Genomic DNA, 12,825 nt, shown 5'->3' with positions numbered 1-12,825 from the left:
TAACCATTTGCCTTTACATGTATGTATTTTTTAGACAATTGCTTCAGTTGTCAGAAAAATCCCGAGAAATTAGCAAATTGTTCAGAATTGCTTTATATTATGAAATGTTTTGCATGTCAACTATAATTCACACTGTAAATATACTGTGGGCTTTTAATTGCTTTCTAGCAATTAAAATTCCATTTAACACATTTCTTTTCTACTTATTTCTTTATTTATTGATTCATTCTGAACAGTGAACAACCAGGCCTCTAGTGTTGAATATCAGTAAATCAGCTGCTTTCTTTGTAATTTCAGTATTCTAGACGGCCCTGAGCTTCATTGTGTTTGGTTTAGTTTTGCTGAAGTGGCCGATGTGGCTCAAGGCTCTCATTATTGTTCTGCGTGTGTGTGTGTGTGTGTGGGTTTTACACACTAACCTGTATAATGTGGAGCACATTCAGTTATATTATTCAAAGACTTTTTTTTTTATTCTGACTGCTGTCAGGTTTATCATTGCTAATTAGCAGAGGAAGGTTTTGTGCTAGTTTAGCACTGGTTTTTGCTGTTGTTTAAAACAATCATAATACATTCATTTTTATATCTTACTAAAAATCGCTTTGTGTGTATTTGAATGCACACAAAATCCAGCTAATTACTTTTGCTATTAATAACATTTTGGAAAAAATTTATATTGTGTGTGTGTGTTTGTGTGTAAATAAAAAGTCAAAATGTAAATTGTTACATTTGTGCAGGTATGCATTACGTTTTAGCATTATTAATTACCTAAATCATCAGAAAAATACATGGAATTTGCAAAATATTTGGAATGGCTTTATATTATGAAATGTTTTTTTTTTTTTTTGCATGTCATATATAATTCACATTGTAAAGTACTATGGGTTTTTAATAGCTTTTTAGCGATTAAAATTGCATTTAGCCATTTTTTTTTCTTTGTTCATCAGTGAATTCTGAAACAACCACATCATCCATAAGCTTCATTGTGTTTGGTTTAGTTTTGCTGAAGTGGCCGATGTGGCTCAAGGCTTTCATTATTGTTCTGCGTGTGTGTGTGTGTGGGTTTGTGTGCGCGCTGCGTTGACGTAGTTGTTCATTTCGCTGATGTGTTTACAATGCTGTTCCATTTGCTTTTGCGCTGCAGATCAAATTGATTTCTGAAATAGCGCATTGTTTCTAATAATTAGATTCGGTTCTCCCTGCTGTCGGATCTTCACAGTTGTCCCGTGATTTTATGAGTGATTCAGATAAGTAGTTAAACGAATATGAATTATATTATGTCCATACACTGTAGAACATGGCTTTGTTTATTTAAAAGCCTTTAAACTGTTTAAATTGATGCTTGCTGTCTTTATGGTCTATATCAGAAATGTTAGAATGAAAATGGAGGTAATTTTCTATATTTACAGAACATCTCCACCAGCCTTTGTTCCCAATCGATGACTACATGATGCATTTTGACTAAAATCTTGCATTACCAGATCAAATAAACCGCTTGTATAGGCTGTAAAATCAACCAAGAGACACATTCACTCATTACGAGCTGTTATTCATAAAAATATCACAGATTTAGACCATTAGGCTGCAGAAATCAACACTCTGCGCTGAAATCTCCTCCATGCTCACAGTGCTGAGGAAGTGGCGTGAATTAGCCGATGGTGAATCCGTTCAGAATATTTAGCCGCAATAACACAGTGTCAATACAGCGCGTCAAAACGGGTAGTATTTTTGGATTATAATTAGCAGCTGAATTGTGAAACAGAAAGTGGTTGAGCTGCGGCTGGTTTCGAGAGAGCGTGTTTGATAAAGAGACAAGATGGCTGTCGTTGTGCTGCGCTTTGGCTTCAGACGCTGCTGTGTTGGGCTGTCTGAAGCTGTTGACCTTACGCAGGCTCCCTGTTAAAGTTGCTGTGCGAGGACCGGTTGTCAGAATCGCTTTACAGATCCTCATTAAACGGGGCTCGTTTTCGTTGCTGGTCTCCTTGGACTTCTGCCTCGGTATCTGTCTATTTACATAAGCGTCCCCATCTACATCTGCCGCTTGTTTCCTCTGCGTTCCGACTTGATTGTGCATGAATGTTCCCATGATTCTGGTAAACATGTCAAATAGGCAACGAGATCTGCAGGAATATTAATTTAATACTAAAATATGATTATACTTGCAAATATTTATATACTGTACATATGTTTTGCACTTTTTTTTACAAGACCTGTATAAACATTTTACACTTTATTTATTTAATTTCAATCTCTCTCTATATATATCCTTTTTCATCAATGCAATGTTTTTTCCCCTGCATGACTTCAAACAAGCTTTTCTTTTGTTTTCTTGTTTTTGATAATGAAGATCAGAGAACACAGACATTTTTGTCTTAAGGAATTTAATGTATTGATGAAACTATTTGTGAATTGAAAGTATTTTGCAATGTGTCTGCTGAGGTTTGTCTCTCTCTTTGAAGCTTTCGGTTTGTTTACAAGATGTTTGGCTGGTTTTCTGATTCTTAGTACACTTTTACTCAAAACTCACTTTAAACCACCATCGAGTGTTTGTAATAACTCCCTTTTGCGATCTCATGTGGAATTTGGTCGTCGTTTACTATTGTAAAAATATGCTATTTATAGCCTTTTATATCGCTGCACAAATAATGTAACTAATCTTTAATAATAGTAGTCATAGTATTAGCAGTAGCAGCCATATTAATAAACAAATTAAATGTGTTCAGAGTCAGTGTCAAACAGCTGTGATATTCAAAATAATAATAATAATAATAAAAAAACAAGGGCGAATTTATTTGACCGAAAAATGCAGTAAAAACAGTAATATTGCAGATTAATACTTTGATTAATAGTACAATGCAATTACAATGAAAACTTCCACATATATATATATATAGTTTAGTCTGCAGCAGCAGTATGTCTTAAATACTCACGGCACCGTATCGCCGTATGCATTGGCAGTAGCAAGTTCCTGTACTTGCTTGCAGCAGCAGCAATAATCTACAACTACAGCAATAACCAACAGCAGCAGCAATTCAGCAGCAGCAGCAACGTAGCAGATCTATTCCGCCAAGACCAAATACATTAATATGATGATTTTATGGTCATAGAGTTTAAACACCAGTGTTTGTCCATGAATATAAACTGCATTTATTTGGAACGAAATACTGTATGGCAGTATATAAAATCATGTTTTAAACATTACATTTGTTTTCCTTTCTTAGCATTCTGTAAGCGGAGAGCATTTTCTTTTGGAAAGTCACGCATCCAGGTTGTTGAATATAAAATTTGATCTATTATAAAATAAAAATAATGATCCAGTTAGGTTTTTGACGCACATTAATCATCATTTCAGCTTGCTCTGTTTTTTTGTCCTAAAATACAGACAACACAATTCTCTTATAAAGTATTGTTAAAAAGCCACCGTAGCCCAAGGAATATGATAATAATTCAATACTTTTGGCAGGAAATGTATTTGTAATTTTTGCCGGTATTGTGCACACTGATACTGGCCCATATCAGTCAGTCAGTTCCTCTCCAGCTGATGTCTGGCTTTCACCGAGCGCTGAATATTTGAGACGAAGGTATTTTTGTTCTTTCTAAAACTGTGAAATATGCCATTGTGTGTTTGTATCTTCTAATCTGAATAATTCCTGCTTGATGTCTAATGTGCATTGTTTATTTTGCTTCTAATGTGTCCATAAAGTGTTGCATTTTTATTCAATGCCGATTTTGATCTGTGCCACTCTGGTGATATTTGCCACTGTCTGCTTTTGTTGTTGCATCTGTTCCAAAAAAAAAAAAGCTGAATTCTAAACACGTGTTTGGCATTGTCTGTTTCTTCTTTGTTCTACAGAGATGTTGAAGGATTTGAACCAGCAGCGCAGAGAGAAAGAGTTTACAGACCTGAAAATTATAGTTGAAGGCAAAGAGTTTGAAGTCCACCAAAATGTTCTAGCTTCCTGCAGCTTGTATTTCAAGGACCTGGTGAAAAGGTTTGCCTTCCTCCGGTCGTCTTATAATCAGGGTCGTCTTATAGTCGGGCCAATACGGTAATATTTCATAAAATTACTGTTTTTACTGTATTTTTATTAAATAAATTCTTCATAAACATTTAAAAATAAATCTTACCGACCTCAGACTTTTGAATGGTCTGTTTGTTTTATTGCTTAAATGTGATACTGTAAATATATATATATATAATTTATATATAACCTAATTTATAATTTACATATGTCCTAATTTATATAACTGATTTGAAAACGCTTATTAACGATAGCATTTTTCTGTATTTATTTCTACAGAAAAGATGGACAAAATCTATCAGAGCACATTTGATTAGCTTTTTCGGTTATTAGATAAAACAGTGTAGCATAAATACAACCATTATCCAAAATATAGCTTGTATTTGTAAAAATTGGCACTACTGTCATGCTATCAAATAATGTAGTTAGTTAGCTTCACTATTTTTAAGCTTGTTAGTCTCCCCGACACTCACCATACATTAGCTAGTCTGAGCTGAGTTGCTGCTTTATCGCATTCACAATTCATAGACTCAGTCCACTGGGCAGGACTTGTCGTACCTGCACTTTCTGTCTCAAAGTCGCCTGTCTCCTTCTATTCCACTGAATGCAGAAACTCTCACGCAGGTACTCTGGGTAGACACCAGTCGCCTTATTGGAAAAACCTGAGCAGCCAACTCATCAGAAAGCTTATAAGGACTCTAGATGACAGAAGAGCTCACTGCTTAGGGAAAGATACGATTGTCCTCGTAAACATCAGACCTGTGTAGACGCGCGCACACAAGTGTCCCTTTAAGGTCCAACTGCCATTGACCTTGCGTTTGACAGAGGACCTTGCATGATTGTTTGGTGATATCAGACTGAAGGCGATGTCCATAGATTAGCTTCCCCAGCGCTAAAATTCATAGAGGATTTCATTGCTTTACCAAATCGCATGCTGCTTTTTGTTGCAGCTCAACTTATGGGCCCCTGCACTGAAAATCTCATTGTTTCTGTAACGTACATACGTGAATACTCAGTGTTTATCAGTGTTTTTGCCATTTCACAGATGGATTTCATCCACACCATGCTAATAGCAAGAACAGTTTCCCTGAAGCAGCCTTGGGTTAAGTGCCTCGCTTAAGGGCAAAGTAGTGAAAGAGCAGTATTTGTGATCTCAGTACGTCTCCAGGATCTGGGTCACCCTCACCTGAGCATGAACCAGTTTAAAGCCCAATTCCTTAAGGTCAACATAACACGGCATTCGCAACCCAATTTAACTGCATAATATGATATATTTTACTATTTAATTTGATGATGGGATAACGTACTTACAGTCTGTGAGTCAGAACAGCCGGCATTGTAGTCTACTCTTCCAGAACAGTCCTCCATAAAATGTGCCGCACACATCTGAATATTTGGGTTGAACTGTTCTGGAACAGTGTTGTAAATACAACTTAACCACTGATTTCTAGTCATGTCCTCTTTTGGAAGGCCAAACAAAGTAGTTTCACATGGTGGGCTAGAGTGAGCGGCGGCGGGCGGATTATGCACCAAGAGCTTGTAACACTCCAAAGAGAAAGGAGAAATTGCATCATATGACCCCTTTAATTATAAACATGCATGAAATACACCAGGACTCTTATTTTGAAATATCTACGCTTTAGTACTTTCAGCTGCTCATTCAAACAGGTGAGAGAGATAAAAGACACACTCTAAACAGCATTTTCTTGTAAACGTTCACAATGTTTTATTGACTTTAAAAAAAAAAAAAAAGTGTAGATAGTAAATTCCACTTCCTGTCATACCAGTTCACCTTCCTGTAGGGTGTGGCCAATTTATTTAAAATTCATACGTTATGTTAGCATGACTTTTGGTGGGAATATTTCTAAATCCTATCTACACAATTTGACGTAAGCGTCTAGTCTATCATATCGCATCAGTTTACCATGCCCTTATTTACGGCTCTGAACAATGTTTCCTTTCCTACGCTGAAAATCTGAGCCACATGCTATTTTTACGCTCTGTCATTAAGCTCATCTGAGGGGCGTGGGAGAGAACATGCCACCTGAAGGATATAATGCACCTCCTAAATGTGCACACACGCTTCCTCTCAACCACGGAAAAAAAAGCCATTAACCTCCCCTTTAGCGTCTGCCGCATGGAGCGCAGAGACGGATTGCCCTCAGTAATTCCATTTTCCCCTTCGGATTTTCAATAAGTATGCTTGGTGCCACTTTAATTTATGGGTAGTACAACTGTGGCAAGCTGTCAGCGTATGTACGTAGTGTGAAACTCGGCTAGCTTAAAGTAGCTTTGACACCGTGCTCTGATTTATTTATTTATATAAGACCGCGCAGCTGTTTTACAGTAGATGTGGCGTTACAAGTGCGAGGAACTAGTAAGGTTTCATTCGGAAAACAATGGGAGATCATTAATCCCATGGGATGTGACAGTCGACTTCTATGAAGGCACAATTGCCTCCTGCACTAGAGGAAAGTCACTTTCTTGGTGTTTTTGTAGGGAGGGTTGAAGTTTATATACAGTAATGAATGAAGTTCCACAGTGGGCTCCTTCATTCATATTTCATGCTGTAATGATTCGGCAGCACAATTTTCTCTCCAAACCTCTAAAAAAGGGCTTTTTTTTTTGTTTATTTCTTTTCCCCATCATGCTTTTCGGTCGTATCTGTAGATTTTTCTTCTAGACTTTGTATCCGTTTTGTGGCGAAAAAGAGAGCAGGGTAAGCTGTGTCATATTTTACTTAAGTTGTCCTCTAGGCAAGCAGAAATGGGATGAAATGAGGTATAACTAATACCCCTAATTATATTGCAGGATGTTTTCTGTCAGCTGAAATGATCTGTAACACACAGCCTGTTTTTTTTTTAAATCTGATTTTCTTATAATTATATTAATATATATATAATATTATAAAAATGTTTCTGACATTTATATATATAAAACACAATTTAATATAAAATTATATTATACATCATTATATGTATTTACATTTTCTATAAATATATATAAATAATTTAATTTATTTATATTTATTTAATATTTTTATTGTTTAATATATTGAATTAATTATTTGAAGGCCTGCATAGATTTGCTTTTGCAGAAAATGTATTTTACCTGGCTTATAAAACATTTATTTTGACATGCAATAAAAGGGACAAAAATGATGCACAGTCTACTTTATTAAGTGAGCGACACATCTTACCCCACTCTCCTATATCTTGGATGCCAACGTGATGCTGTAGCCCTTTCTGTCTGGAAACATACATGAACGAGGATAATTATGGTCAATCAAGAGGATTTTTTATTTTCATGTTTAATCATGCTTCACTGGCAACGGACAGAGAAAATGAGCTCCAGATATTTTTAATTAATTTTTTTTCTGTGTGTGTGTGTGTGTGTGTGTATGTGTTTGAATGTGTTAGAGTCAACAGTGGCCAGCAGTTTTTTTTTTTTGGACCTCCCCAGCTAATTTATAATCTCCGTTTGCACACACATGCACCATGTGGCCATCTCCCATCATCCTCATCCTCACGTTGGCTGCTAATGCTGAAAAAATGTCACTTTAAATGAGAAAAATAATAGATGCTCATTTTTGTAAACACATTCTCTGCTCTATCTCTCACGGACATGCTGTCTTTCTCTCTCTCTCTCGGCCTCGCTTGCTGTCTCCTGTCTCTCGCTCTCTCCATCTTGCTGAAAAACAACGCTTGCAATCAGCAGCTCCATAGATATGCACCTCTCTCCAAAGCCAGAGCGATTTCCATAATAAAAGTGCTCAGACAAAGCAAATTGCTACTCCAGCCGATTCAGATTGCACTAATTGACCTGGTTGATGAACATGCTTTTGTTTTATTTCTTCCTCTGTCTTTTTCCGTTCTTATTTCCCCCCCTTTCTCTTCTCTATCACCTCCATAACTTAACCCAGGACTACATCCCATTCTATTATCTTAAAACCTACCGCCAAGGCAATTAGAGAGGACAAAAATAACAAACTCTGGCTTTTTTTGCTTTTCAGGAGGGAGTGGCGTTTCTTAATCTTTTCAGCTGTAGTTCCAGGGGCGTAATTGCACATTGTCCTCTTGAGTTGTCCTTCTCCCCCCTCAAGTACTCAATCAGTGGAGACTAATGACACCCTACGCACTCCTATGTTCATGCACAGGGCCACAGGGGACTTTGTTTAGGTTTGGTGGGGGGTCACGCTCAAAGATCCAGTCATGATCCAGAAGAATGGCTGCTGGCTTCCTGTGGCAGAACTAACGTTCCCTTGCCTCACTTTTTCTTCTCTCTCTGACTCTCTCTTCTTCACTCTAACCATCCTCCACCCTTCACCCTGTCCATGGCTCCTCCCGCCCCGTTTTTTGGTTTCCTTTAGTCGTTCAGCTCCACTTCAACAGGTTATGTGTGGACTCAAAGTCATTTTTGCCAAAAAAAAGTATTGTGTTAAAAAGCAGCCTATAGTGCAAGATGATGGGATCCTCTCAGGCGCACATTCGAGAAGTAGTTTGTCGTTTTTTCCCCCGTGTCTATGTGTTATTTTCTTTCTGTCGGGAAACACAAAAGGAGATCTTCAGCAGAAACTCCAAGGAAAGTTGTTTTTTCGTAGCAGGGAAAGTGGGTGATTTAAACTGCCAGGCTCTGTGAAACTGCTCCATTTGACTGTGTGCACTATATTCCAAGTCTTCTAAAGCCATGCAGTAGTTTTCTGAGAGAAACGAACCGAAATCTTTTTTAAATACATTTTGCATTTGGAATTGATTAAACGCAAACACAAATGACTTTTGAGAGCTCCGGTAGCTAGTTTTGGTGTGTTCATCACACAAAGCTAATGTATGGCTTCACAAGGCTTGGAATATGCATAAGTTGGGCTACTTTTATAATATCTTTTATGGTGCTTTTTGGACTTTTTTTGGAGCTTGATAGTATGAATCACTATCCTCTTTCTTTGTATGGATAACAGAGACTTAGACTTTCTTTTCTCCTTTTATGTTAAATAAATAGAAAATAATTCCTGTCTGGAACAACGTAAATGATGACCAACTATTCATTTTTAGGAGAGCAACTTAAGGTTTTTGGGTTTTGCCTCCAACATTATTTTTTACTAGATTTAACAAGACATTTCTATACACCTTATGTATTTTTATATACTCTCTGATGAATGATGAATTTAAGTATTGTGTTAAAAAGCAGCCTATAGTGCAAGATGATGGGATCCTCTCAGGCGCACATTCGAGAAGTAGTTTGTCGTTTTTTCCCCCGTGTCTATGTGTTATTTTCTTTCTGTCGGGAAACACAAAAGGAGATCTTCAGCAGAAACTCCAAGGAAAGTTGTTTTTTCGTAGCAGGGAAAGTGGGTGATTTAAACTGCCAGGCTCTGTGAAACTGCTCCATTTGACTGTGTGCACTATATTCCAAGTCTTCTAAAGCCATGCAGTAGTTTTCTGAGAGAAACGAACCGAAATCTTTTTTAAATACATTTTGCATTTGGAATTGATTAAACGCAAACACAAATGACTTTTGAGAGCTCCGGTAGCTAGTTTTGGTGTGTTCATCACACAAAGCTAATGTATGGCTTCACAAGGCTTGGAATATGCATAAGTTGGGCTACTTTTATAATATCTTTTATGGTGCTTTTTGGACTTTTTTTGGAGCTTGATAGTATGAATCACTATCCTCTTTCTTTGTATGGATAACAGAGACTTAGACTTTCTTTTCTCCTTTTATGTTAAATAAATAGAAAATAATTCCTGTCTGGAACAACGTAAATGATGACCAACTATTCATTTTTAGGAGAGCAACTTAAGGTTTTTGGGTTTTGCCTCCAACATTATTTTTTACTAGATTTAACAAGACATTTCTATACACCTTATGTATTTTTATATACTCTCTGATGAATGACTAATGAATTTAATAAAAATAAAAAAAAATTCATTATTTGATTATTATATTATATATTTCCCTCTTTAAGCAAATGAAATTCGTAAATAAATAAATATATAAATACACTGTATTTTTTTTTTTGACAGTGTAGTACTAATAGGCTTGAAGTTGTTTTTGGATCATATTTTTCCACTTAAACTAATGAATTTCATAAATAATAAATTGTCTTAATTTGACTATATATTATTTATATATTTTTTTTTATAAAATTAATATATTATATTGATTATATTATATTATTAAACAACAAAGCTGCTATAATATAGCTATATAATGCAAACTGTCTTTGTGTTTATTGCTTCCCAAAGACACCATTCTATTGGTTTATGGTTATAGTCAAGTAGTGCTTGAATTGTATTTCTGTTGGATTCTCGTTTTGATATTTGAGGCAAAATCTAGAAGCTTTAAACACATTAATGTGTATTTACAGTAGTAAATAGTCTACTAAAAATATTTAAATTAAGTCATTAGTACTTAGTATTTGCAGTTTTATTCAGATGCTGTGTCTTAATATGCACTGCATCCAGTTGCAGATTAAAATGGCAGTTTATTCAGAAAAGGTTTTCAGGAGCCATGTAAGAAGGTGAAAATGTGATGAAATATTTTGCTTTCGAACACACCGGCATTCCCGTCTGCTTGTTTTGAATGCTGTAGCATTTAGACACTTGATGTTAAGCATTGCATCACTTTGCAGACAGTTTTCACTCACCAGGAACTGTGGGAACGTGATTTTAGAGTTGCATGAAACTTAGACAGCTCGCTATTGCATTTAAAGCTAATTTGTAGTGCTAGATCGAATGCCCAGCGGTTTAATCAATAAATTAGCAGGAAAATATTTGTCCGAAATGACCGTTTCATAGAAAACCGGCAGGTGGATTATCACAGTATTGAATGCTCGCTGTTGCCGGGCTGAGAAAAATTTTCACCTAATGGCCTTTCCATGTATATTGGCTTTCCGTCTGGTAGCTTGGCAGTTATCTGGTGACTGTACACATCAGTGCTATCTTCAGCCGACACTAAAACACAATCAACGGCCGCTTGGCTATTAATTTCACTCCTCCTGCCCTTGACCTTCAGGGGATTATCGTTCCTCTCAGAGCATAAAACCACTGACGCTGCTCATTATTCACATTTGCCATCCTCCCCTGGGAATTATTACATTTGAAGTGATCAGGGCGACTGCATGTGAAAGACATGAGCAGGCAGGTATGCAGATATCGAGAGCTGGTGTGCTGTGAATGTGCTCGAGGTGCTATACGGATCGTATTAACGTAATGAAACGCTTCCATCTCGGCTGGTTTACTGTGCGATCGCTCCATGTGGACAGGCAGATTGTGGTGTCAGCCCTCCTCTCCTTCCATGTCTTTCTTCCCCCGTCATTCTCTCTCTCTGTGCATTTGTGTGCCACCTGTGCCCATCCTCAAAGCATGCCACGCTCACCCTTTGATTCAGATTGAGTTTCATTTCAGATGCAAGAAACAAAATGTACTGTATCTGTGCTTTATGCTTTTCCTATAGGGTCCTTCTACAGAACGTATGCCTTTTGTGTGCAAAAAAAAAATTGAAAGAATTGATGCATAGTGCCAGCTTTTACTATGTGTTAATAAGATATATTCATGTTGAAACGTATTCACAAAAATCTAACTTTACTGAATTTTTAATGTTTTTTTAATCCCTCTTTGTGTCATGAATGCCATTTTGGCATTTTTCCTCTTTTTATTAATACTTTCTATATAACATGCACATTTTGATAAAAATAAAATAGAATATATGAAGAGTTTGGATCCAAAACGCTATAAATCCATTTTGATTAATTTGAGTAAAAATGTGTTTTCTTTACCAAGAAAGTGGCAAGATGAAAACCACTATTTTCTGTTTCAAACTGTTTCATAGCATCTATAGGTTATAATAACATTAAAAATGTAAATCCAGATTTTGATTTTCAAAGATTTATTATAAAATCTTATAATTTTTTTCCCAAAATGCAATAAATCCATGACACTTTTTTTTTCTTCAAAATGCAATAAATCCATTGAATCATTATAAAAGTTATTTTACATATTGAAACTGTTGAAAATACACAACATAGTAAGTTGATCCACATATGACAGCCTCTGAACTTGGTCAATACATTAGTATTGTATTAGTACAATACTAATACAATACATTAGTATCTTATGTGCAGGCACTGGACTAAAAATACATTCAATCAGTCATCGCTCCCAAAATGAATTCAACGGGTCATCTTGTTAATGCTATAAATTAATTACAACAATAAAATACAATTTCATCATGAACATACATGAGCTGATATATCGCATTCTGCAGAGAAGGGAGACTGGCGTTTGTCGCGGTTTGGAAAGAAAAGGAGAAAACATGACAGAATAACTCGGCGGATATCGCATTTTACGTCAAATTAAAAATGGACTTTTCAATACCGACCAGATACAATACTGATTTTGGCAGAAACTACATTTTTTTTTAAAATGCCGTTTATCGCGTTTTGGAACCAAACACTTCATATGGAAATAAAAGCTAGTCTCTCCATGTATATGTATATATAATGTAATTTTAGTTGAATGGTATATTACTACAAGTTTTAAAGGGGTGGTTCATTGCGATTTCACTTTTTTAACGTTAGTTAGTGTGTAATGTTGCTGTTTGAGCATAAACAATATCTGCAAAGTTACGAAGCTGAAAGTTCAATGCAAACAAATATACAGTCTTTTAAAATTCTGGCAGTTTAACCTCCTGGGGTCGACAGTTCCGGCGGCGGAACTTTTTGCAGATTTGAATGTTGACAGCGAAAAGAACTAAAATGCTCCTTCATACTTGATCGTACATATAAGAGTAATACAGCATTTCAATCTGT

The 12,825-nt window shown here is 36.1% G+C and overlaps 1 protein-coding gene across 1 annotated transcript in view; it reads left to right on the top strand.

The window, feature by feature from the left end:
* Nucleotides 1–12,825, top strand: part of LOC107717708 (kelch-like protein 29) — a 202,501-nt gene that overhangs the window by 182,179 nt on the left and 7,497 nt on the right. Inside the window, exon 6 of the mRNA XM_016524544.1 lies at nt 3,851–3,989. Within this exon, the coding sequence (XP_016380030.1) occupies nt 3,851–3,989 (139 nt within the window). The remainder of the gene's footprint in view (nt 1–3,850; nt 3,990–12,825) is intronic.

Source organism: Sinocyclocheilus rhinocerous, unplaced genomic scaffold (genome assembly GCF_001515625.1).
Source record: "Sinocyclocheilus rhinocerous isolate Xijiao unplaced genomic scaffold, SAMN03320098_v1.1 scaffold2108, whole genome shotgun sequence".
In the NCBI taxonomy this organism is placed as follows: domain Eukaryota; kingdom Metazoa; phylum Chordata; class Actinopteri; order Cypriniformes; family Cyprinidae; genus Sinocyclocheilus; species Sinocyclocheilus rhinocerous.
Note: the sequence above shows the minus strand (reverse complement) of the source record. Positions and strands in the feature narration are given on the sequence as shown.